The 27,592-nt window shown below is 42.3% G+C and overlaps 2 protein-coding genes across 2 annotated transcripts in view; both read right to left on the bottom strand.

Annotated features, from left to right (window-relative positions):
* Positions 1–2,989, bottom strand: part of LOC108492939 (transmembrane protease serine 11E-like) — a 39,883-nt gene extending 36,894 nt beyond the window's left edge. Inside the window, exon 1 of the mRNA XM_017805797.1 lies at positions 2,826–2,989. Coding sequence (XP_017661286.1) covers positions 2,826–2,989 — 164 coding nt within the window. The remainder of the gene's footprint in view (positions 1–2,825) is intronic.
* An 8,256-nt stretch (positions 2,990–11,245) lies between these two features.
* Positions 11,246–26,987, bottom strand: TMPRSS11E (transmembrane protease, serine 11E). Its single transcript, XM_017805796.1, has 10 exons — positions 26,891–26,987; positions 18,647–18,766; positions 17,275–17,390; positions 16,780–16,847; positions 15,032–15,195; positions 14,017–14,055; positions 12,796–12,976; positions 12,305–12,570; positions 11,822–11,964; positions 11,246–11,407 (listed from the first exon to the last, which is right to left on the bottom strand). The coding sequence occupies exons 1-10, from the start codon at positions 26,985–26,987 to the stop codon at positions 11,246–11,248; spliced, it is 1,356 nt and encodes a 451-aa protein (XP_017661285.1).
* Positions 26,988–27,592: the final 605 nt, after the last annotated feature.

The following is a 27,592-nucleotide window of genomic DNA, read 5'->3' as shown; positions in this document are numbered from 1 at the left end:
GTGGGGGAAGCAGAATGCCTTGATTTTAAAATCTTATGCTGACCCAAAATGCTCAATCATAAAACCGCCTGTGAAAAAAATCAATAAATGAAACACTTCTGAAACATCATCTAAGAGGAATAGCAGGTGCCAGAAAAGGGCATATTACACTGGGGCTTGCTCAGTGAATGAACATGACTAGGTTTTAAGGCTCAGGAGAAGATCTTGTCTCATTCTAGTTTTCCTGTCTAAAATGGCCAGAAACTGAGTACATGTGGCAACAAAACACAAATGGAAGCAATTCTCTAGGAGTCAAATCAGGTGTGGAGTGTAGCAGAATCAGAAGTATTTCCCTAGGGTTTTCTAAACTCAGGATGTACTCTGGGACAAACTGACAGAATAAGTTTTTGTTTGGCACCAGGTAGGAACCACATCTGCCTCCAACAATAATCAAAGTTAACTCCCATTAATGCCAATGGCACATGAGTGTTCTTGCACCAGGGCTGGTATCTATTTCCTGCTACACCTCAACAGTCTGTAATTTGCATTCATATTGCCCACCTACTGCATGACAAATTGGTGTGAGTGGCACTGCATTTCCACATGCATATTCACTTTTAGACTACCATATACAATGCCAGCTACTCTGTACCTCACCCTGTCAGGACACAAGATCTTCACAAGGAAGTTACAGATAGGACATTGCACTTGCGTTCCAGACTGCAGGACACAGCACAATAGAGGGACAAGACCAGCAAGGCTGTCTACTCCGCCTAGTTTTCCTTAGCAGCTTTGCTTCCTGAAGGATTTTAGGGAGCACACATTCCAACTTACCTTGAAATGTTCTGAAAAGAGGCATCTTGGAACTGGATAAATCTAATACTGAAACACCCCTCTTATATGGGACTAAGGCAGAGGACAATGAGCTCAAACAGCAAAGCTTACAGCTCCACACTCAGATCCACATCCCTGCACAGCAAAGAACTCTGGGCATCTAACAGACTACAAAGGGGCTTTGATTAAGACCAGGCAGTTTCCATCCCTTCCCAAACATGAAAATATTTAACTATCCAACACAAATTTTTCATTAATATACTTTAGATTTTATAATAATTTAAGCAATTAAATTCTTTCCTAAGTAGGAGGTAAAGAAACTGTACTCAGATGTTGTTTAACTACCCTCTAGCACACTGTTATTAAAATTATTTACACCACTGTATACATCAACAAGACCTGGCAACTAGGTTTACCTCTAACTAGAAAACAACATGGCTTTTCAATTCTGTTAGGTAGAGAACTCTCACTTAGTTTTCCCTCTTTATTTAACACACACAAACTGGTATTCACAACTGATGGGGATTTCTTCGTCACCTGGCAGTAAGAGCAGCATAACTTTTAATTTGTGGATATTAAACAGGGCAGGGGATCTTGGGGTATTGAGCAGGGTACCACTAGGGAACACAGAACAAAAAGTTAAAATCCATCTTCTTTTGGCAAAGATGACATTATATTGACTGAAATTATGTTGTTCCCACAAAATGAGAAAAAACACCGAAGTGTGCATCAATAATAATTTTTGTCCATCCAGAAACAATGTTTCTATTTCAGCATGCCCAGAAATTATTTAGAAAATCCAATTTTTAAAAATACTGAGGATGGAAAAAATAAGTAGTACCTTGCAATCATCCACAGCCATTTGCCCAAAGCAATGCCAGAGAGGAGAGTAATATTTTGATTTTAACAGTCCACACAAAAATTCAGTCATCCAGCCAAATAATTAGGATGTTAAAAAAATATTTCAGATTCTTTGGGATTTTGTTTCTGAGGTCAAACTTCTAAGTTTCATCAACTTCTAAGGCAACAACAAGAAAAAAACTCATGGGAGACTGAGTATCCTCCATTGCCATGTGAATCCAGAACCCAGTGTGTTGAACAGAAATAAATTCCAAGAGGTTTGCTGTACACTTGTGACACAATCTCTGCTCTGACCCAACAGAGCATAGTAGAGTGTTGCAGCTGGAAGACTTACTTTTTCAAAAATACTCTGAACTTTTCAGCACTGCCTTAATTATTTTTACAGTAAAACAAAACTAAGGGTGTCCAGCATCTCTGACTGCACAAAATACTTTCAGAAACAAAACATCTCGTAATTCATTACTCCTGAGAAATATGGCTTCTTCCTTATAAAATACAAGGGCCAAAACCAGAATGATGAACCCCTATAGTGTTCCCCTCATGTGGTTGTGCTGCCATCACAGAATTGACTGGGACTTTTTGCAGGATTTGGGGGAAACGTTATTGCAACTAGACCTGATCAAAATCCATAGTTTCCAAAAATCGTGTTACTGCATTTGATTTTGACACCAAAGAGTTTCCTGGATTCTGCACTGCTGCAATAAAAGCCTGCTGGAGACAGGATGAGATGGTCACAGGGAGGAAAGGTGAATGTCAACCTGAGCCATCACATCATCTTTCTAAACAGACAGCAAATGATTGTTCTCCTGGCCATGGTAGAGAAGGAGTTCCCTTGGCATTTCTCACTCCAGCCACATGTTACTCTTTTCATCCAGTCCACAATCTCCAAACTCTCCCATTCAGCCTGCAGTTTACTGTTTAGTTTTCCCTCTAATGCCCCTTTTCAGGCTGAACATTTAAGACAGATCCCTGATTACCCTAGGTCTAAGAGGAAGAAAGAGGCAGCGATAGAGCAATGAGCTCCAAAATCAGGCAAGAGAACAAACAGATTTCTCTTCTGTCTATCTATCCTAAAGCTTTCCCATAGACAGTATCCTTTACCACCATTACACCTTCAAGTTAGACTAGCTGAGCTAAAACATGCCACCTACTTTTGAAGGTCCCATGGTAGGTCCCGGTAGGTCTGGTAGCCTTTCTGACCGCCAACGAAGACTTTGCTAAAGTCTGGTCTGCGCAGGGAATGGTGCTGGAAAATGCAGGAGTCGCATTGACTGGTGTGACGGGAAGGGAAAGGTGTTGAATGAAGATCCTTCATTGAGGCACAGCTGGCGCAACACCCAGCACCCTGTGGGTTATTGCAAAATGAGGGAACGAACTTCAGAATAAAAACAAACAGAGGTAAGCATGGAGTTGATAAGGAGACTGCAACCTTCAGATCAGCTCTGCATCAAAGAGCTCCCCAGGCAGGCAGAGATGGAGTGAGCAGATAAACCGGCCCAAGCAAGAAGACTTGTTCTTCACTACAGTGGAACAGGAAGTGCGTGAGATCTCTCTTTTCCAGCACTCCCTTTCTGTCCAACTTTCTGTCTCCTGAGCAGCAGCACCTTCTACCATACACTCGCTGTAAAACCCACAGGGGAGAGGCACCACACTGACCGCAACGCTAAGTCACTTCTCTTCTGAGATAGCCAACACAAAAACAAATATGGATGTAAATGGCTTGGTCAGCCAAGCCTGATCTACCTTGGTGCTCACTCATCCACAGCTGTTCTGGACTCCCTTGGCATCAGGGACAAGACAACTATAAGTATCCAGCCTCCTAATTACATGTTAGTCATTTAATGGTTGGCATAACCCCGCCTGTGGAAAATGCTTACTCTGTGAAAAGGGCCACCAATCTCCTTGGAATTCCCTTCTCCAAGCACAAATGTGTTTCTTCAGAGCCAGCTGGAAAGGGAAAAAGTAGAGATTCACTAGTGAGAAAACCTGCACTTGCATCTAAAATCCCAAACCAGAAAGTAAAATTACCAGAAACCAAACCTCTGGTTTCTGGTTTTTGATGCACTTGCATTTGTGCCCAAAAGTTTGAAGCATTTGATTTTCCAAAGAAGTCTCAAGGTTTCAGTCATTTTTATGGAAACACTTACTATCTTCCAGAAACAAGCTCATATAAAGGGAGGGAATAAAAAAAAAAAAAAAAAAGGTAAGAGGAAAATTTTACCTGATCATCATTTCAATGCCATTTTATAAGCACTTGGGCAGACCATTTTGAGGACAATGAGAAAAGTTGATCACTGCTGCATAGCATCTGCTATTTCTCTAACCTTGATTTCTTGCTTTGTTTTGATCAAATTAATTGGATTTTTTGGCTTCTCCTCACTCCCTGTAGAAAGGGCATTGTTGCAGTTACCAACCTCACTTGGGGCTTTACTGACTGAATACACACGTACCTGTCAAGTACTAATATTCTCCCTGGGCCTACCCCCCGCCCTGTTATTTTCTTTTTAAAAATTAGTAAAACTCAAAAAAGATTGTGCACAAAGGATTCCCTTCTCCACCCGGAAACACACACACTCTCAAAGGAACTCCAGCACTTAATGGAGTGTTGGAGATTGATTGCAAACCACTTCAGTGCAGGAGTCAAGAAAATATCTTAGAAATCTTTGGAGTTTTTTTCTTTTTTACACTGGGAAACAATGGAAAAAGATAGCCCTTGAAGCATTTACCCCATGAGATGTGGAGAGTTGTTCCTGGTGTGTGCAGAAGTTTAATGGCCAACTCTAACCACCTGGGTCACCCAAAAAATACAGGAAAAGTAGGTTTTACCAAACATCTAGATTTTGAGACAACAGTTACTTGAAATCTTGAGCCTTGAACAAGAATGAAAAGCATTCATTAGAATTGCAAAGGGTCTCAGGAAGAAGTGCTAGAGGAAAGGTCTTGGATAACAGAATTAACTGAATGAACTTCTGGTAACTTTCAGATCACACTAGCACATACCTTCCTGTTACTACTCCAGGATATGAATAACTAAGGTATTACAAAGAAATTATTCCATTTTCTTACAATCAAGAATTTTTTGCAATCTGCCTAATAAAACTTTAAGTAGGTTGCTTTTGTTTTCAAATTAATTAACCAGTAAAATGAGCTGTCCTGCCAAACAGTGTGAAACAAGGAAATATATTTGCCTGGGTCAGTGTTTTGCATCAGAATGCAAAATCAATTTACACATACATGTCCCCCAGGAACAATGGTACAGACAGGCCAAGAAAAGACAATAATTAAGGAATAATTTTCCTAACAATAAATTATCAAGTTGCAAAGTGCATGGTATTAGGGTATTATTCAGTAAGCTAGGTAATTACTAATCTTTTTGGTTAATACTAGGGAAGCAGGACGGAAACTAGCTATCAAAGTGTAGGGTGGAAATCTGAGAATGTGGGTGCACAGGATTTTGTGAATGAAAGTGTAAAAAGATGTAATGACCATTCTCTCAGTTTAACCCTGCAAAGTCAGCCCAGCCGGTCAGACAGACTGCTTGCCTAAGAATGGTAATAATAGACTTCCTTGGTTTATGTTTGCATACTTACACAGGCTCACAGGCTGTAAATACAAAGAATACCTTTAGAAAAGACCATTGGCCAGTCCTATAGCAATAACATCTTCGGAATTTACAAGCAAAGATGTTTTACATAATTGTCTACCAATTACTCAACCCAGGCCACAAATTTTAAACCAAAGACAACAATCAGTCGCTACTTTTACACTGAGAAGTGATTGTTCTTGCCAGTGATACTTTACAGAACTGACAGAAGTGCTGTTAAACAGCATGGCCTTAAACAACCTGAAATAATTAGAGCTGCTCTGAGCAGGGGTTTTGACAAGGTGACCTCTGTACATCCCTTCCAATCTAAATTACTTTGTGATTCTGTGAGCATCTGATAAGACGAAACTGGTACACTGCAATGAAATCCTTCCCTGGTCCACTCATTTTTCCATCAGCACACCTTGACAGCTCAGTTATGGCTTCAGGCCTCCCTCTCTTGAAAAACACAAACATGTCTTGCATTTGGCCTTCAAAATTCAAGGGAAGATCTGAATGAGCTACATTTCTTCATACTTTTTAACTTCGGCTGTGGAAATGCTGCACAACTTTACTGTTTTGACAGAAAAAGTTCACCAGTTTATTATCGCATGTTTTCCTTTACTACATGAAATGCCTGGCAAGGCTCTTAATAGCTGATGGCAGTTAATAACTGATAAGTAGAAAAACAAAACCAGAATATCCACTAAAAGGATAGAATGATTCTGTAGAGCCAACGTAAGGACTGGGAGAGAAGCCAAGTCCTTATCTTGAGCCTTGAAAACTCACTTGGGGACAGATTTTATTACATGCCCATCAGCTTTGAGATACTGAACACATGGAGGCTCTCAGATGCTATAGAAATGGCCTCAAGCTCTGAAGTATGCTGGATCCTGTCCTGGTTGCTTTCCAAATAGTTCCTCTTTCCAGCCCTTGTAACAGAAACTGCTACACCCGTCTGAGTTGCAGCCAGGGATGCCAGCCCAAAATACCAGCAACACCCTTAGACAGTAGAAGTCCCCCACTGCCAGAGTCATTAAAAAAGAATTCATAGCCTGTCACCCCATTTGAGGCAAAAAGGTGGCACACGTGTGCCTGTCCCCTGGAGCTGCCCAGCCAGAGCTGCTGCTTGGTACAGTGAAACAGGACAGCCTGCATTTTCTTCCATCAGGGTAACTAACCAGTCTTTACATCCACTGCATGAATCCTCTGCTCCCTGTGAAGGCACACAGCATCTCCAAAGAGACAGTGTCTGAGGTACTTAGACTAGGCTACAGAGAACAAGGCCCATGAAAATAAAAATAAATCCTTTACAGGTACAGATCAAATTAAACAAAAGAAGAGCAGCATTGTTTCACACATCTGAAGTGCAAGAGGGACTGACTGGGAGCACTTAGACAGATCTCTGTGGAAAGCAGCATACACAAAACAAGGCTTTTCTTACGTCTCTACATCCGCAGAAGATAGGTAGCTTGGATTTGATTTCATATTATTTGTTAGCAGCTAAGTTGCCTGGTGGAAGCCAAGTAGAGTCTGGCTCTTTGAGATACTTTCTGCCAGAGCTATTACCTGTTCTAGTTTACTCTGCAGCAGCATACAAAATCCTACATGTGACCCAGTGGTCTTATGATTTATCATACACTGCATTAGCCTTCAAGACTTCATAGACTAAATTAGACATAGGAAAATCATGTTCAAGACCTCCATCCCGCAGTTGTTTTGACTCTGGCTGTCCTTTCAGACACAGTTCAGGAGATTAGTCACTGAAAAATGCAGCATGCATCAGGCAGGACTGCACAGTACCAAATGAGGGTCCCGCTTGGTTTGCTGCCTCCCTGTGAGATCTTCTAGCTGAGCTCACTCTCAGGTAACATGTTTTCTACCTAGGTGGCACAGAATGGATTGTTTTCCCTTCCATGCCCTACAGGGCCAGGCAAGTTTGGGATAACAGCGCTGGATATGGCATCTAAGGGTCAAGCATGAAGATGACCTGGTGTCATCTTCTTTGGGTTCTTTGGGTTGTCTCCTCCAGCTCAGGGTATGGTACAGTTTGTACCAAGATTCCCAACCTGACAGGAAAGGAACAAGAAGAAATCTGATCAGTGTCTTCAATCCACAAGAATCATCAGGAATTGTCAAAATGGGAGATCAAAGCAAGAAGCAGCCACATGCCACTGCAAACCTTCCATCCTATCAAATTCTCAAAATTTCTGCTGCTCTTTGCTATCTTGTTTTCAAGAAGGTTGATGAGCTCAGAAAACAGACCCATGATACCAACAGTACCTCACAATTTACCTTTCCAGTCTACTTTTCCACAGGACAAAGCTCTGGCTTTGGTATTGCAGCTGAGTAGATGAAACCTGCTCAGCCCCTTGCTCTCACAGCCATAGCCCACTGTACTTAACGTACTTAAAGGAGAGCATCTGATGCCAGCTTTCTGATGGGACAAAAGGCTGAAACTCACCCAGTGCTGCAGATGCCTATGCTTAAAACTGAAAGGCTGTAGCCCCCCCAGACTTTGCAAGAATATTATATGGCATCTCTGCATCGTCCAAGGCAGCAGGACACAGTGCCTTGTCCTCCTGCTCCTCTCTACTTAGCTGAGAGAGCACCACCAGCAGCCAAGAGCTTAAGGCTTTTGTACAATACGATTCACCCTCTAGTGGATGACATGGGACCTATTTACCTTCACATAAATTTGGATAACCTCTGGCCAAGTGGGTAAATTCTATCCAAGTCTGGATGATGTTTTGCTCTTCTAATAGTTATGTTCTTCTCCCCATTATACTCTTCAAACAAGTCGATAAAGTCAGATGATTAAGACTACATAAAAGTCAGCATGTAAATCCATGGTATAGGATCATAGTAACACATTCTAAAACAGAGGAGTCTCCAACTTACAGTAGCTTGCTGTGGTGCAGGAAATTAGCAAGTACATGAAAACAGAAGGTAAATTTAACAGGTTTTATTAAATTTACATATAAATTACATTCCCGTGTGTCATGCATGATTGTATAGTTAGATACATCCCATTCTGCCTTGAGTGAAAATGTTCATTCCTCACAAATAGGTGAGAATGCAGCTTAAAAGGTATACAAATCTGCTAGACCACATAAACCAGATAAGAAGTTTTGGCTTCAGGTTTCCATAATTTCCCTCGGGAAAAGCCAGACAAGGATGAGATCAGCATATTTTTGCCACAAGTAAGGGATTCAGACCTGTCACATCCATCCACACCAACATTCCGAGTGGATGAGGGATGTCCTTTTAAGTGCTTGTCTTGATAGTCACCATTTACACTGCTTTGCATCATCAAGAGGACTCAGAGCATGTAAACTACAACTACATAGCTTCCAGAGGAAACTGGATCAGAATTTTCCAGCTGCTACAAGGAAAAACTCCACAAGGCATTCCAAAATAAAGGCTCCCAAAACATATACCATGTAGATACCAAGTCCTCTTCACCCCCATCCTCCTGGCTGCACTGTGCTGGCACTTGGCATTAAGGCGGGTCAGGTACTCTGTCTCTCCGAGTAGATGCTCAGAACCTACAGCTCCTTAAGCAAATGACAAGTTTGCTTTTTCAGCCTTGTGCGCACCTCTTTGGAGAATGAGATTGACTGCAGCACTTGATACAGTGCAAATGCGTAAGGCTTTCAGATATTGTACCCAGAAGAAGCACAATCAGAAAGTTTGCAGAAGCAAACTTAATTTTTTGGACACCTACTTACCTGTTTTGGGGAACCAGCCAGAAAGCTGGTATTTTAAAGACTAAAAACCCTAAGTGTTCAAGTTACAGTGAAATCCAGCAGGATGGGGAAACCGTTATGCACTTTGAAAACCCAAGCCTAGAGTACTTTGAAAACTGGAAATCCATGGTATCTTGTAATGATGCTTTTCTTCAAAAGGACCAAATTTCATTCATCATCCTGGTAAGATAATTGCTACTGCCAAGAAAAAAAAATTCGTATATACTTGTCATACACCGATTTTGAGTTTCCTTTACAAGCAATATACTTCAAAGTCATGTTATGCTGAAGGGACTGAAATGAGATTTTCTGGGTTCAGACCTATGGAACCAGACTGACAGTTCTTATTCCCTATGTAGAAATTAAGCCACCAAGTTTTGTTTCTGAAGCTCACAACATTCCACGAGAAAAGTTCCCTGCAAAAAACAAAATTAAATGCCAGGTATACACAACTATAGAACATACAACACCTGCAGACCTACTCTGGGGATCCAAATATTCCAGTACCTCCAGTGAATCTCTAGAAGAGTATGGATCTACATACTGGCAAACAGTCAGATCACAGGATGTGTAATCAAAATACTTCTGTTAACTGGATCTATTGCTGCTCTCTTTGGTAGCATTTGCAGCGAGCTGCATGGTCAGAGGGGGTCCCTGAACTGCCATTGACTATGTCAACTGACTTGTGCTGAACTTGGACAACACTTTGATCCTAAGACTGTAACCACTGGGGGCCTTTTCCCCATTCTTTTTAAGTAAGAGCACACCAAAAGCCTGTCGCTAGCCTTTTCTTGTGTAAGACTCTTCTTAGTGCACTGGACCAGCCCCAAGTATTGGCAGTGGGGCCAGTATCTCCTCTGACGAGTTCTTTCTCTTCTGACCACAGAGGGAGAAGAGAGCGGTTGAGTGGCTCATTATCTAGCAATTAAGTCCACAGCACATAAAGTGTTGGAGAACCGGCAGATTCACCAAGAAAAGCATCTTCACCAGGAATAGGTGTGTTCTGCTGCTGAGTTGTAGAAAGTGTTTGAGACCTACCTGGCAGCCAGAAACTTGGGCTCCTGAAAACATCAAGTCAGAGAGAATACGAGGTTTGTGTGGTTGAGATCAAATGAGTTAGCTACAGTCTGACAATGCAACACAGGCAATTCCTACTTTCCATTAGAAGAGAGAGATCTTTACATAAGATTAGTGAGTCAGTCAGAAGTTCTGCCCTGCTCTGAAGGAGATGGGTATTTCCACTCTAATAAAAAACCTCTTTTTTTTTTACAGGATACAGCTGAAGATGCACATATTCAGTAATAAAGACTTGAGAACAGCATTCACAAAAATAAGCAGTTTGAGACGGGTTTTTTTGACAATGGTCATACCAATATTGTTACAATCGTCCATCCTGCACAAAAAGCAAAGGACTTTTATTCAGAAAAATACAATCTGGATAGTTAAAAATGGAAATTAATTCAGCCAAATACTCTAATATGACAACAGACTGGTATGAACATGAAGTGGTTTTCGGTCTGAAGTCCAGCAGCCACTCTCATGGCAAATACTGTCGTAGAGGCTGCTTACATGAAGCGATGAGTGGGCACGCATACACTTGGTCAAAGAAGGTGGACACGAGCTGGTGTTTTCCACAAGTTCATTTTCGGGAAAACACAGCAAGGAAAAATTCTCTATTCACTTAAGTAAGAGTCCAACTTGATGTTAGGAACCAGGACTTCTCTAAGCTATCTTCCATTCTTCATTATAGTACACTCCCTGGAATGATGCAGGAAAAAGTTCAAGAATTCAGAAGCACAGCAGCCTTGGAGTCAAGAGCTGAATTGTAGCTTGTCTATGGATAGATAGGGCCTTGTGAGCACACAGCAAATGGGTGGGCCATGTTTCAGTTATAACTTGTCTTGGATGCTGGCAGATGATTGTTTGGGCTCAAACACTTTGCCTGGGTATCAGAGCTGAAGCCAAGACATTTGACCATGGAGAAAAAAGGGTCCATATATTGCATATAGATGAAGGTAGTTGTCCCTCTGACAGACTACTTCCTGAGCAAAAAACTGTCACATGGATCAAGTCCATTCCTGTCTGGCTGTAGACCAAATCAATTTCAAGTCCTAGACTACTCCAAGCTTGGATACATGACCACAGGCTAAGCCAGCAGCTCTTTAGACGGTGACCACAGAGTAGAATGTGTCAGAGGAATAGCTGTACACAGCCCACAGAACTTAACCTGCTCCAGGTTTCAGATGCCCGTTTTAGAGCGGATCCAATTTCGATAGTAAGTCACTCGTGTGTACACTCCTGGTTTATTTGGCTTTCCACATTCATCTCCCCAGCTCACTATTCCCACAAGATACCAGATTCCTCTGGAGTTCACATGTACCAGTGGCCCACCAGAGTCACCCTAAGGAGAAAAATGTCAACAGGTAAGAACAAAGCAAAGACTGTTCACCTCACTAATCCAAGTCTTAAATTGTTGTGTTACAACTGACAGGTATTTTTCTCTAGACCTCAGCTATAATTCAAGTTTCACACAGTTTACTTGCCAGTTTACTGGCAAGACAGAGGCTGACAGCCTATGTCTTATTCAGTCTCTCCCAGTCCACTCCCTTACATCTGTATCCTCTCATAGGTTCATTATAAACTCCAAGCACTGAAGTTCAGACTTCAGCCCATGAGCCATGCAGCTCTTCATTTGCATCTGTCAAGATATTGAAACCCATAAACTTTAGACTCCCTAAAGTGTATTTTATTTCTAGAAAACATCAGTTTCCACTCCACCTAGTTTCTTATTATTATTACCTATAAACAAACTTACCTGGCAAGCGTCCACTTCCCCCTCCAAGTATCCAGCACACAACATTCCAGGCGTTATTACTCCACCATATACTTGTCTACTATTACAGATCTCAGTACTTATAATTTTCACTTCTGCTTGTCGAAGCTGATTAACACTATAGCCTAGAAGGAGAAGTGGTACAACAATTTGCAGAGTATGCAACATAAAACATGCAAAGATTAGGAGTAGACAGATTTTCCTACAGCTTTTCTGCCATCACAGGCAATTTAGGGAGCTACCTAGCCAATGTCTCAGAAATAAGAAAGTTCCCCCATCCACCAAAATCCTTCAATTGTTCCCAAACATAACCCTTCTCTATCTTTCATCATCACCAGATACTCTTTAGCAGAATGCACAAAGGCATTTTTGTACATATTTCAGTATTAAATTCAACTGTAGGCTACAAGATACATCCTTGATATCGTTGGAAAGACAGGGCACAGGAAGGCAAGAGACACTCACCATCATTCTCCAAAGCTCCCCAGCCTGTGACAAAGCAGGAAGTGTTGTCTGGGAAAACGTGAGATGCTTCAGGAAGACACACACTGTGCACATCACTTGTGAACTCAATAGCAGATGCGAGTTCCACAACAGCCACATCATGTTCGTGATCAAGGATAACGTTACCGTATCTTTCATGAACAATAATTCTTCGGACAAGTTTTCTCTGTTTTGGAGGTCTCAGCAGAATCCCAAAGCTGGCAGTCCACCTCCGAGGATTAGTTCCTCTGTAAGATATTTGAGGTTATGTCACAGCCACACAAAACAAGATCCCCAAAGGAGCTTAGCTCTCCGTTTAAGCATCAGAAAGCAATGTGATCAGGTTTGCCTAAGGAAAGAGAAGAGTCAAACTTCATTATCTTTCGGCAGATACAGGCATTAGAGGGGCACAAAAGGTCAGAGCACCCAAGAGTCCTAAGGCCTTTAGAATCAGAAAGACGCTGATGACTTACTCTCTAAAGCAGTGGGCTGCAGTCACTAGCCAGGTATTGCTGATGATTGATGCACCGCAGCGATGGGTCCCGTCGAGCTGAATACTGGCCTGCCATGGCCATTCTCCATCCCGTGCACGCTGCCCACCAATTATTCTCTCCACTCCTGTGAAGGAGAATGCCTCTCTCCGTATTCCACAGCCTGCCAAAGAAAAGACAGCTCTGCTTTAACTGATTGAAGACCCTCATGGCTGCACACGCACATGTATCAGGGCAGGGTGTCTGTCAAGAGATGACCTTCACCTAAAGCAGGGAAACCAAGTGTCATGGTCACAAGTGACTCAGGATAGATGCAGGATAAACAAGGAAATTTGATAGAAGAGTCAGTACTTTTTCATTAAGCCAGTTTCCAGACACACCAGCCTATATGTACTCCCATGGGAACTGAAGGCTGTGTATCTGAGACACTGAAAGAAAGGATTTTTTTCAGGTCACCTCCAGATTAGCCTTGACAGCAGCAACAAAAAAGTAGTGTCCTCTTCCTCCAAAAATTTACTTACAGCCACTGTGCCAATTGCACAGTCATGTTACCCACCTGAAAAAAGTTAGATCCAATTCTCAGGGTCCATATGAAGATGGAAAACTAACATACAAACTCTTTGAGACCATGCAGGGGACTGATGCAGTCCCCTGGGACGGTACTTATGTTTCCCCCTGTTTCCATAGGAGCTTTAAGACCTCAAGGGGGAGCACAGAACAAGAGAAGGACTGAGAACCTGCCAATCTCCAGGGCTGAGCCACTGCCTTGCTCTCACTGTGATCAGCTCTTCTCCCTCTCCCACTCTCTGCCCTTTTAGCTCAAATCTGACAGACATCCGTTCTCAAATGTTTCTGCATGGAGGAGGGGGCAGGAGGGAAAATGTTTTTTATTGGCCCAGAGCAACTGTAGTGCTTGTGCAAACTTGCTAACAGCAGCTTATCTATATCCCCAACTTCCCCAAACCAACATTAAAGCAAGTGCTTCCCACCACCAATTCAGAATGCTTTATTCTACAAACAGCACAGAGCCAGCAAGACTACAAGAAAATGAGCTCGTCTTCCATGTCTCATGCACTCTCTTCTGCTCTAGTACATGAAATAAGTTCTTTTTTCAACTTGTTTCATAAAAACATCATGATTTTGTAAACACAGAACATCTAGAACCATGTCCCTGAAGTTTTACTATAAAGCATTTGTACTTACAGTTGTTTAATAGGTTATCTCCCTTTTCCTTATTCAACTCTGAAATGAAAAGCAAATACCACAGTGAGTATATCTCATATGCTCTGTGATTTAGCACAGACTTCCTCCCTGTACCCAGAAACACAAATTAAATGGGTTGCATTGCTGCATGGAGTGAAGTATGGTAAAAGGAGTAATGTGTTGTGTTGGAGAAGTTCAGTGAAGCTTTTGTTCGTCACTGAAAGTGTAAGGCCACAGGATATATCTTTCTTGCCTTAGCTCAAGGCTAACCAAAGTGGCTTACTACTGCAAGTAGGTGCAAGTTACATCTACACATATAACACACAGTAACCAGCTAACACAGGCATCTTTTCAGCTTTAGTGTGGCAAGGTGGTCAAAACAGTCTTCATAAACAGTCTTCAGTGCTGAGATTGACTGGAGCTAAACTGCAAAGTTTTCAATTTCTTTCCTACAAAACCCTCTCTGCCAGATTCAGATGGTAACCAGCGACAGATTCATGGGAGAGGATTACTGCCCAGGGAACCTCATGTTTTGTTACAAACACAGCAATTTGTCAAATAAGCAAAGGGAATGGCAGAGGGTGGAGAAGGGAACCATCTCATCTTTGCATTTTTTAATAGCTTGAGGACTCTCCTTCCAGTACCTGGTGATACAGGTTCTCGTTCAATTCAATGTGTGCCTTAAAGTAGTTTGTGAATCCCTGGTCACAAAGTTGGTTTTTTTTGATGAATTGAGAGGGTCTGTCTCATTCAACACAGGTAGGTCATACAGAGAAAGCCTCTAATGGACAGAGGAGAGCTCACACCCATAAATCAGTGCCTGTGTGTTTTAGTGCTTTGCATGCTACTTCTTCCAAGTTCCCAGGCTGTCAGCTTAACATACAGTTTTGAAAAGGCAAAAAAAAGAAAACAAGAATAGCCCATATTGGCATACTAAAGTGAAACTCATTATGCTATGAACAGCAAAGTATGAGGAACCAATTCCTAGCTGAAAACACAAACCTAAGGCACTTGCCTGTGAGTCTAATGGTAGATTGGTCAACAGCCAAGCCCATTGAGGTTGTTTGCAGCCTTCTGCGTAACACACGGTTGACGTGACCCCAGGTCGTTGCTTCTCTGTCAGCAGAGGCAAATTTAAATACCAGAACAACAGATGCAAGCACTCCACCAGGATCTGGGCTACAAACCAACACAAACAGAGTGGTGTTGTCCTCTTTGCCCACTAATGCTCTTGGTTCTGCTTTGTACTGTCTGCCTGTTTATATGAGAACAGGTCTGGTTTGCACAGACATCTAGAACAAATAGCATAGCTGTGCACAAGTAAAGGAAGATGATGACATGTCAGCAGGTAGCCAAAGGTTCTCACTATGACAATGATCAGAGGGAATTTTCTGGAAACTTTTATAAGCAGTAGAGCTGAGAAGCAGAGAAGGGATTGTTCCCTTTGGCCTCTACACAGATCCTGGTCACTAGGACACAAATGGCAATGGTAACAACACAGCAAGTTAAAACCCTTCAACAGATATCCAACACGCCATTCCTGAGAGCCATTCGAAATATCCAGTTTAGATCTACAGAAGTTAAAAAGGTCTTCTGGCATTTCTTTCCATTTAAGTCACTTGTCCATTTATTGGCCAGTTTGATCCATTGTATTTAGATACAACATACTCAGTAGTTTGAGATCACTTGCTGTCACTATAAAATGTTGAGCCCAATATTTTAAAGCAACAGTCTCAAGGAATACCAACCAAAGCCTTGAGGAAAAGACAGCAGAGATGCAGCTAAGCTGCTCCAGTGCCTAGCTGCACAAGGTATCTGTAGTGAAAATAAGAGTGGAAGAGATACACTGTTCAATCAACTTAAAAGTCGTAAAGAGATCGCTTGAAGTCTAGCTCCCAATTCTGCAATTTCAGTTGATGTACACTATGGGAGGCTTTTGGAAGGAACCAGCATCAGAAAACAATGTAGAACAGTTTAAGCAAACTACTCATTCCATCTAGAGACAGGTAAAGGCAAGAAAGCCCAGAAGTGCTGTGAAGAAGGATATTTGTGAAAAGTTTGACATTTTTACTGTATAGGAAGAAATATTCCACAGCAGATTTGAGCCTTACAGAAATACAACTCCAAAATAAGGCAGCATGAAGGAGAGGGAAGCAATGGCTCTTACCACTGAGAGTGATGCATAATTACAGCAGAGGAAAGACTTAAAACCTCTCACCAAGGACATTTATACCTGTATGTTCCACTTGCCTCTGTCTGTCTACTGTATCTATGCCTATGTTCCCTTGTCTATATTTATGTATCTCACAGTGGACTCATTTATTCCTTCAGACCTTTCCAGAGAGGGAGGAGAATAGTACTCTCCTATTGTACACCATGCAGAGTGGTAAACACCAACCCAAGCTTTCATGGGAAGCAATAAGTGTGATAAAGAGCTTACTCGGCATCTCTCAAGCTGTTAACTAGTAGTGAAGACAAAGATCACTCAGTAATCCAGTTACTGCATCACAGTCACAAAAAACTAGTGTTCAGGGAATCAACCTGCAGAAGTATAACGCCAAATTTCTCTTCCTTGCTGACCTCTGAAGGTAACTGAGCCCTCAGTGTTTTGAGCACTGCAGGAGAGTGACAACCAGACAAGGCTTACTCATCCTGCCAGTATAACCCAAGCATAAACAACACAAAATGCTCCATATGGTCAAGTAGTAGGAAGAAAATATATTTAACACATCCCTGCTTATTCCAGGCCACCACATTACTTACCTTAGACTGACAACGTGGGACCTGATGTACCTTTTACTTAGAAAGGAGTTCTTGAATACTTCAGACATCTGTTAAAAGAAAAGGGTGTGTTAAAATACACCTGTAATAAGTACATGCTTTCATGATATAACAGTCTCATGAGCCTCTGAAGCACAAGAAAATGCTTTCAGATCTCCACCTCTACACCAAAGCTACCATTAAATTTCCATCAGAGGATACAGATGCAAAATAAACAGCTGAGTTGGCCAATTTCACTGTCTGTTCTGCTCTAGGGTTGCCAGTTTCACCACAGAGCTGCTGGAACAGACAGCACCTGTGCTTACCATCTGCTTGCATGCAGTCAGCAACACATCTTTAACCCACTACAGCAAGGTTTAGACAGGTAAGGCCAGACATGTAAGGATGAGGTAAAATCACCTCTGACTATTTCCAATCACACAACTGCAAGACCCCTCACCATAGCCCAGGCGTGAACAGAAAAATATCTTAGTTTACCATGGTTTCAACTTCTTCACTTAGGTTCCTGAACTCATCTGTGGTTTGCCTTTCATACTGAGGGTCGTAGTTGACATTGGTGATTAAGAAAGACACATTGTAATATCTGTCTTGATCTACAGAGGAGAAAAAAAAAAAAGGCAGCTGATCTCCTTTGGTACAATTCAAAGATGAACAGTACCTCATAGAACATGGCACAAGCAGGGGATCCAGGCTCTGGTTGTGATCCTATCAGCTGTGGGATTACAGTTTTAGCAGCACTTTGGGAAAAGGGGGATCTGGACCATGCTGATGCTCCATGAACCAGCTAGGGGTTCATTTCTTTGAGAACCATCTGAAGTAGCTGTAAATTACACCCATTACAACATTTCTCTGGGGTCTTCCTTTTTTTGACTTGAGGTGAGCACAGCATAAGACAAACCAGCCCACATATGTCCCTTCTGACTCAGTAGACACACTCACTCCTCCCTGGCTGCACTCTGGCATCTCCCTGCCCCTCTGAAAGGCAGGTGACACAGAGCTATTTGCATCCATTCAGCAGTTGGGTTATGTTTAAAATCTGGTTCTCCAGTGAATGGTAGAGTGACCCCAAAACATAGGGTTGGCAAAAATCAAAGCTAAGATGTAGCTCTGCCACTGCTTCTTCTAGTGTCCTAATGCAAGCCACGACCTCATTGACTCCTGGTGAACTGACAACATGATTAGTTCCATTCCAGCAGGAAGGCGTTTCAAAACCACTCACACTTGTATCTCAGAGACTGGGAATGGAATGACTTGGCTTCATTCATGAGCCAAGTGGCTGGGAATGGAATGACTGGGCTTCAAGTCATGAGCCAAGATGGTTGGACTTGGTAATTGTAAAGTTCTTTTCCAACCTTAACAATTCTGTGATCTGCTACTGAAACTGAGCCCTTGGCAGCCAGGACTGAATCCTGAGCTCCAAAAAGCCCAGGGGCTCTGCCCTCTCTGTTTCTGTAATATTCTCATCTGGAGGTGCCAGGTTAAGTTTCTGCAAAACCCCTGTTCAATACCAAGCTTACTATGCATAGCCTGAGTACTAGACACACCTCTGGCTTATACAGAAGACTGCTATCCTTTGGTTCACCATGGATACCAGTGGAGGAACCAGCGCAAAACAAGAAAAAAATAGAGGGTTAAAACTGAAATCCCTGATTCAAGTAAAGGGTACTTCAAGTATTCTTGCAGGTTTTCAAATCAATTCAGATCTTGAATAGGGTTTAGAGAGTTTTCTCATGGGGGTTCTGTACTAGGGGTGAATCATATACTTAAATGATCAGACAAGACAACAGTAGCAGGTGAAACACAACAGATGCCTGAAGACTCGTGACAACAAAAAGAGTGGTGCACTTACCGTTACACAAAAAAAATGTGATCAAGCCAATGATGAGGGCTAAGCCTACTATCACTGACACAACAATGACTGCTATCTTCCATGGCTCTATACGTCTCGTTGCTCTGTCCATCTGGATCACTACCTGTATTGAAGAAAACAACACAGAGAAATTCAGCTCTAGTACAAAGACAATAGTACACCCTGAGTACACAGCTTAGCTCAGCTGGAAAACCTCACAAAATGAGGTAGGTAGGGAAGGACCCTGGACAGCCTGTTTAAACTGGGTCCCTCTACAGCAGGTTGCTCCAGGCCTTGTCCAGTCAAGGTTTTAATATCTCCAAGGATAAAGATATCCCAGTTTCTCAGGGTGCCTAGTCCAGTCTCTGCCCATGCTTGTGGCAAAACCTTTTCTTTATATTTAGTGAGAATTTCATGTGTTCTAACTTTCCTCAGTTGCCTCACATACACCCTGAGAAAGAGTTTTGCAGGTATTGCTTGTAGAGACAATTTCCCATCAAGAAATATTATACAGATTTCAAGTGTAGGGGACTGCCCACACAGGTGCTTAAACTGAACGTAATATGTAATAATTCGTGACTGATGAAATATGTTCTGCACCAAGGATACTCTAGGCTACCGGAGATGCCATATAACATACAGCTTTGGTTATTTTTAGTTGGTATGAGTAGTAATATTCACTGATTCCCTACAGGGTTTGGGGTTTATTGCACCGAAGCCACATATACATTGTAAGAGGTCTCCTGCCAGACAGTCTGTGAGAGAAAGAGCTATTTGTGTAAATGTGACATGGCAACAAGACCCAGACTTAGGGATTTGCTGAAAGCCAACAACAGATCTGTAAAGGAGTTGAGAACTTGACTCACACATGGACAAAGGCATATAAGCCCTTCTCCTACATTTATGTCCTCCAGTGCAGCATTAAGCAAGAGAACAGCAGGAAAACTGCATTTTTGCACATGTCCTCAGTAACTTTGTAGAAGGATGATGCAAAACCCTAAGCACAATTATTTAAGACCCCCAGTAATTCCACAGCACACTATGTAGTAATTGTCATGACACACACTGAGTCTCCACATCATGATCTGCATTAGCACAAGGTAACAGAAAAACACGTGAGATAATCTCTCAGACATGCCTGGAGTGACAAATGGCAGCAGCCAGCCCTGGGGGGGAGGTCTGAGCTGGCTAGTCACCACAATGTTTTAAATCCATTGATCCATGTTTGTATTTCTGTGGAACAGACATATTAAATGCTGTTTTCCCCTTTTCAGGCCCATGGCACAGCCATTTCTGAGCAACATCTGAGAAGTTGGGGGCAAAAAGAGGCAGAAAGGTAGGCAGAGAAAATAAGTCTTGCAGGTTTTCTGACTACAAGGTGTCAAAGAAAAAGTCACAGTAAAAACAGAGCAGGATACCAGTAGAGGTTCTGTCTTAGGAAATGATCTGAGGGAGCAGATGAGCAGTGAAGGCAGGGGTATGGTGCACAAATCCCAAAGAGGAAAAGGTAGTGAAGTGGTGGGAGAGCAGAATGGTGTTATACGCTCTGCTCTTATGACAAGAAAGCCAAGTAAAGTCACAAGCAAAAGATGGCAAGCAAAGCAAACAAAAACAAAACCCAAAACTGACAGCAGCGACAAAAAAAATCAGAAACAAACCAGATAGCACTACAGAGGAAGCAGCTGAGAGGTCTGCAGGTCTGCAGACAGACGGGGTATGCTCAGCAAGTGACAGGGGAGTTGAAAACAACTAAAAGTTTAATCTCCTCACATAAAACCTTGGTTTTGGCTAGTCAGAGTGCTGTCAGGTATCTCAGTCCAGTCCATTACTTAAGAAGGGAAGCAGGCTAATTTTTACCTGCTGAAAGAGGTGGCATACTGGGAAGAAAAAGTTAAACAGGATAGCTTCAGCCAGCATCACAACTGCAGGTAGACACAACCAGCAGCTTAGTGTTACCAAAATACACAGGAGAGGTGACCAGGAATAAGTCTTCTGCTTGTCACATACTACAGAGAAGCCCAGTACCTATCCTTCTGTTGTTCCTACTTTACAGGGCAAAGTTCTATTCTGGCAATGCACAGCCCAAGTTTTCTCCCCACTAGAGTGGCTCAGTTCCCTGATGGCAAGGCTCTGAAAATAGACTTCAGGGCAGTTGATAGGAGCCTGAAATCCCAGGCTGGCCAAGGATACTTACTTTGCAAAATCCAAGTTGCAGTAAAAGCACATAAATAACACACATTGGAACTCAACTGCTTCCAGTGAGGTCTTGACTTCTCAACATCTAGACTTTCACTGTATAAACTATCCATTAACCCTGAGGGTTTAACTGCTGAAGAGATTCAGATAAAAACCCAAGACCAGTGGGACTGTTCTGCTTGTTTCTTTAATACACTGCAGCCTCCCATGAAGCACTCCCACACTCATCTCACAGCTCACAGTCTTTCACAGTCCCAGCTTATGGAATTGCAGCATACCTCATGGGCAGTGAATTATAACCCTCAAGGGCAAGCCTCTTGGCTCATCAGAACAGCCCACTTCAGCAACATGCCTCTGCCCCTCCTTAGCTAGCCACCTCTCATGCTTGAAAGATGCTGCTTTAGCATCTTATTTTGCTCTCCTCACTGGAGAGTTTTTGCTTCCAGCCTGAGCCCCTACCACCCATCACAATCAGACTGATTCCCTGTGTTGCAACTGTCCTCACCCCAGTGTGCTTCCACCTGAATGGCAATGGGAGCACCATTCCTTCATTGCTCCTGGCACAGAGAGAAAGCACAGCACAGCCCTGGCAGCATGTGGTTGACTCTGCAAATATTGAGGCAACAGTACTCTGGTATTGTAACTGCTGTGTTTCTTGAAATGTATACAGATTTCATCAAGATATGGCTTTATGCCTCAGCTACAAAAGCTTAAGATTCAGAAAACCAAGCATCTCACTACCTGTGGGACTCATGCTCTCACAGGCAGCACTGTCCTTCCAACAGTCTGTCTCTATTTCCTTTTCATGCAAATACAAGCTACAGCAACAAACACCGGCAGCACAGACCTGCTTCTCCTCCAACATATCAGAACTGCTTTTTCTCTACAGGTCATATAGACTTGCAAGGGGAAACAGATACCTCAGGAATTACCTGCTGTAATGCCAGGGGAAACAAAAACATGGGAGATGAGGAATAAAAGCCTACTCCACTTCTGATACTGATTTCACTTTGAATTTTTTTCAGAAAACAGTTTAAAGGAAGCACTTCCATATATTTCTGCTTTCATATCACAGAATCACAGAGTGGTTTAGGTTGGAAGGGACCCTAAAGATCATCCAGTTCCAACCCCCCTACCATGGACAGGGACACCTTCCACTAGACCTGGTTGCTCAAAGCCCCATCCAACCTGGCTTTGAACACTTCCAGGGATAGGGCATCCACAGATTCTCTGGGCAACATGTTCCAGTGTCTCACCACTTTCAAAGAGAAGAATTTCTTCCTAATGTCTAATCTAAATCCCTCTGTCAGTTTAAAGCCATTCCCCCCATCTTATCCCTATATGGTCTTGTAAAAAGTCCTTCCAGCTTTCCTATGGCCTCTTTTAGGTACTGGAAGGTGCTATAAGGTCTCCCCAGAGCCTTCTCATCTCCAACCCCAATTCTCTCAGCCTGTTCTCTCAGGCTGAACAACCCCAATTCTCTCAGCCTGTCTTTCTAGGAGAGGTGTTCCAGACATCTGATCATCTTCATGGCCCTCCTCTGGACTCAGTCCAACAAGTCTATGTCCTTCTTATGCTGGGGACCCCATAACCTGTTGGCTATGCTTCTTTTGATGCAGTCCAGGACATGGTTGGCTTTCTGGGCTACAAGTGTACCTTGCCTGCTCATGTTGAACTTCACATCAACCAACACCCCCATGGTGTCAACCAACATCCCCATACAGGTAAATAATATGTATGTATGGTATATATTTGTATATAGGATATACAAGTTAAAGTGGAAATATCTTTTCAAAACCAAAAAGGTTTCCTCCCTTTAGCAGGATGTTTTCAACTTCCATCTTGCTAAGATAAGTAACAGAACAGGAAAAAAAATTTCTTTTGCAATGGAAGGACCAAGTCTCACCAACTCCCACAGTGTACAATTGCCAGTATCCTTCGATTGTACTGTCTGTGTGCAGAACCCAGCTCAGCAGCCCCCATATTTTGGGGTTTTTTTGTCTATTTTATCTCAGAACTAGGTTGGCCTAGCTCTGTTGAGACAGAGGCTAGGGTGGTTAGTGAAAGCCAATTCTTGTTCAGGTTATGACCACTCAGTGCATTCATTATTCATACACATTACACCTCCAACTAGGTCTTTGCTCTCGTAGCCTTTTTGCTATTGTGCCACGGAGGGCAAGCTTGTCATGCTCTACCAGAATAACCACCTGACAGGGATTCCTGTGCTTGGGACATCCAGCTCCATAGTTAAATAGTTTAGTGGCAGGTGGGACGCCCTGTTTAGGGATCAGACATGGTTTCTCTGCACTCTAGTAACCAAGCAAACTCTGCTCCATCAACACTCACTGGCCAGAGAAGCACTGATACTCTGCAGTGCTGATGAAAGCAGAAGCAGAAATTACTTCATCGCCTTTAACCATGGATGCATGATTTCTTTCTTCTTGTGGCAAAGAGGCAGTGCTTAATAGACAAGCATTTTCCTCAGAAGACCCCCAATACCACAGTTGTCTGTGTAGATGCCTTCCAGAATCAACCCCACTTGTCTTGCTTCCTTATATCACAGGCTTCCACTTTTTTTATTACCCAAACTCCAGTAAGCTACAAACAACTCTTAGTGGGGCAGAAAAGGGAATTCAGGTAACACCAATCCATTCACCCTCTTACAAATGAGATAACTCTCATACTGCAGGAGCAAACCTTAGCAAGAGATCAGCATTCAAATTCCACTGGGACACCTGGAAAGCCAAATCCTCTCTGCTCCGAAAACCAACTCCTCACAGCCTATGTCTGGCAGCTCTCAGTCTGCAGTGAATTCGTGAGAAGTTTCAAACCCAAGATCTTTTATTTCAGTACGAAACTGCTTATCTTGGCAATACTATCGGCGAAAAATCCCTGTTCTCATTGAAAATATGCGCCATTCCCAAAGGGCCCAAGACAATCCACGGAGACAGCAGCACCTCTCCATTTCATATCCCAGTTAATTCGGGTCTGGAAAAGCGAACTATTAAGTCTCCTAGTTTACACACCTTGGCTCTGAGCCAAACATTGTGGTTTGATCATCAAAAAGTTATTCTATACTGAAAAAAAATAATCCAAAAGAATTATTGTGAAAATAGCTATGTTTTTATAGAATTAAGTATTTAAAATACACTAAAGTTATGTTTAGATAGAGATATATTAAATCAAACCTCAATACAGGATACTTTAGTAAGTGAAATACGGTAAGAAATAAAGCTACATTAGTAGATATTGGCACATTAGGAAGAAGAGTTGCACTGAAATTTGACAGAGCTGAAATTGTTTGGTCTTCCTTGTGAAACCAACTAGAAAACACATAGGATTTCAAGTTAGATTCCTGATCAGCACCAAATGAATTCTTTACCTTCGAATTTGAAACATTTACCCAAAAGCAAAAGACAAGAACAATGCACAGGTGACAAACTGTTTTTCCTCTCATCATGTACCAAACTCCCTAAAATGTTACTATATTCATTCACAATGCAATTAATGAATGTTCAGCTCCCACCTCTGCCTGACAGATTTGATTCACTGTATTGAGCTTATCCATCTCTTCTGGTTGAGTTACTGTGAGTTATCAAAAACCTCAGCAAAAGATACCAGCAAACTGATCAGAAAATGTCTTCTCAGACAAGAAAAGGATGTATAACTTTATCATGTGTCCGTAGTCACTGAGCTGCTGGATAAGCAGGGAACAGCTACCCTGTTCTGCTTTACAGATCTGCCCTCGACATTTTTTTACTTCTTAAGACAAGCCCTCATAGCACTCCAAACTAGATTTGCCTTTAGATTAATGTTTTCTGGTTCCAGCTGTTTACTGAAGTGTATTGCCACACTCTGCATAGACGAAAACATGCAACCTCTTCTGTGTGATCTGCTGCTGCCTTCCTATAATGAATTTATTATTGCACTTTTTATTATTATACACCTGCTAACTGATAATCCAGTACTCTCAGAAGAGCCAGTGGCAGAGGTTGGGTGGCACATCTGCTGAGGAGGATCTCTCCACATTTATGGCCATGTCTGGTTTTTCCAGTCAATGTTGGATTCAGGCACATGTCTACAATCACTCTTACTAGACACTCTTCATAGGGCAACTGAACAGATTAATCTGCTGGCCTGGTGGGTGAGATTGGAAAATCCGAACTAGGTCCCTAAATCTATCTGCCTTGGCAGGGTGGTTGGCAATGGCAGCAACTAAAATGCATCTGGCTTAGTGCAGTAGCCCTGTAGCAAAAGCACAGGGCCACAAAGCAAGATATGCTGATTTCACTCCCACCTTTACCACAAGCAACCACACCAACCTAACATGTCTCCTATGCTCTTTTGTGGCATAGTCAGGACACACATACTTAAAAGAATGGAACAACCTCTACTTCTTTGAGAACTGAAACAGAAGAAGCTAGTGCCTGCCTAAGTACTGTGAGACCCTTGTTTGGATGAGGTCAGTTACCTACCAGTCTCAATTACTCAATGTTTAATTTCTCCTAAAACAATTCTAATACAATGGAAAACTTCCAAACATTGAAGGGATCTGCTGAGAGAAACAAAATGTATGTTCTTCTATGCGTCACACTGAATCAGCTTGATCTCCCCACACCCTTGAACATCCCACAAAAACAGTAGGTGCTGCATGCCACCACTCTGCAGTCAGATAAAGCATCAGTAATGTATTTGCCACTTACTAATTGAGCTCCTCCCCTTAACCCTCCAATTTTACTAAGGTCTTGCTGCTTCCCAAGAGCACATTTCAGCTGGGTAAAGACAACAGCTCCAAATATTGTTCTTGTTACTTACATGAAGATTCAAGGGCACCATTTCAGTCTCTGGGATGTCTTACCAGCAACTATATCCATCATGGAAAAATGGTGCTTATGCAGGCTTCCCTGATTATTGGATCACCTGTGCAATCAGCACAAAAGGTTTGTTGTTCCTTACTCTCTCATCCATTTTGCATACAACTCTTTGGAAGCTAGGAGCTCTTTAATTGTTGGAATAGAGCTAGGCTCCTGTACCATTTCAACGGTCTGTGGGACACAACTGTAATGCCAACAACTGAAATACCCTTGATCAATAATATGTCTTTCTATAGTTGACTCCCACAGCCAACATCTTGAAAAAGAGTCCCGTATTCTGAAATCAGATTTAATAGAAGTAGGAGGGCTACTCACTGCATAAGGACTTTACAATCTGCATCAACATGTCAGAGGCCATATCAGTGTAAAGAAAATATTAAGTACAAGCCACTGATTACAGTTGGTTTAGGATAGGTTCTGTAACTTCTACATCATCTTTACCACTCCAATTTCCACTTCCAGCTGTGTTGGTCATAGAAAAGTATCTTGTTCTGTTAGTTTGGCAGTCACAGATTATGGCAGTGGATCTCTGCTTTTCAGCCTTCAAAAGTAGCTCTGCCTGCCTCCCTTTGTCCTTCTTTGATTGGTTGAAATCTACTCCAAAAATGAGGCACCACACTAGTAGTTGTAGTCTTTGTAGGTTTTCAGTTTGATTTTCATTCCAAGACAGGGTGGGAGAAACAGTCAGGTGCCAGATTTGGTGTGTTTCCAAGCTGATTCTGCACAGATTAACACTTCACTGGCTGCACACTAAGTCCATGAAAATAAAGAAGAGCACAAGAAGCTACTATTACCAACTGTACTCCTCTCATCCTCTAGTTCAGCAGTTGAGACTACAACACATTCTAACTGCACAAGCACAGACAGTAGATCAGAGTCAGGGCACAGTAAGATGACTCTCACCTGCTTTCCACATAGGCCACCTCAGTTTGTCACACCATGCTGCAGAGGAGCTGCAGAATTCTCAGAAAACAAATGCATTTCAGTTGAGAAGAAAGGCTGGAATATCAGAAGGATTACTGATGTATGAAAGGCAGATCAAATCAGAAGCAAGCTCAGAACTGGTGCCATTCTCCCCACACTCTCGGTCAAAGCTCAAACTGTCCTATAAATCTACACATGATATAGCCATGCTGCCCAAACTACCAAGGAGCAAGACAGAAGCCTGTGGCACTCACCTCTGGGTACCACTGAGAGGTTGGCAAGAAGCTCTTCTGTCCCAGAGATGCACTGTCCTGAACGCCACAACACACTGTGCAGCATCTCAGCATAGACTTGAGGCTTTATCTCCTGAATTAAGAAAGAAAGGAGTCATAGGCAAGTCAGAACAAACAAGTCCAGCAAGTCTCAGTGACAGAGGCTTACCCAGTAGCATGATTCCTCCCCTAAAACAATAACAATACACTTCTTTCATCACACCCTTCATCCAGGAATCCCGAAGCCTTCTCAGAGTATTAGCTACACCCTGCAACACCCCAAATCAGAAGAGCCATGAAAATTTTGCAAGGACGCGGAGTGTATTTCCTTCTTTGGTATAATTATGGGCAGGACCAATGCATAAAATTTTCATGCTCAAAAGAGACAATCTTCAGTCCTAGACCAGATACAGACCTGACATAAACGGATGGAGAATCAGTGGCATGTGCCTCTAAACTCCCTTGAACTTCCTTGAAATTGTTCATTCAGCTAGACAAGAATTTGCCCTCATAGCAACAGCTAAATTCAACTTTTTCATTCTTCTTTAACTCCTTAGGTGCTAATTTTAATTGTGGTCACCTAACCACCCACACATTTCTGTCCTGGAAAAATTCTTCTGTGTCATAAACATTTCTGATATGAATATTTGCAGGTTGTCTAAATAAGAACTTCCACTTCT

The sequence above is a fragment of the Lepidothrix coronata genome, unplaced genomic scaffold (genome assembly GCF_001604755.1).
Source record: "Lepidothrix coronata isolate B3197 unplaced genomic scaffold, Lepidothrix_coronata-1.0 Scaffold13, whole genome shotgun sequence".
NCBI lineage: Eukaryota > Metazoa > Chordata > Aves > Passeriformes > Pipridae > Lepidothrix > Lepidothrix coronata.
Note: the sequence above shows the minus strand (reverse complement) of the source record. Positions and strands in the feature narration are given on the sequence as shown.

Bases quoted from the DNA above. Each gene is read 5' to 3' on its own strand.
- TMPRSS11E (XM_017805796.1), bottom strand. From the start codon at position 26,987: ATGCTGAGATGCTGCACAGTGTGTTGTGGCGTTCAGGACAGTGCATCT. The intron at 18,767-26,890 runs GTGCCACAGGCT...CAATACAGGTAG, and splicing joins TCAGTGGTACCCAGAGGTGA to TGATCCAGATGGACAGAGCA. The intron at 15,196-16,779 runs GTAAGTAATGTG...GTTGGTTTGTAG, and splicing joins TCCCACGTTGTCAGTCTAAG to CCCAGATCCTGGTGGAGTGC.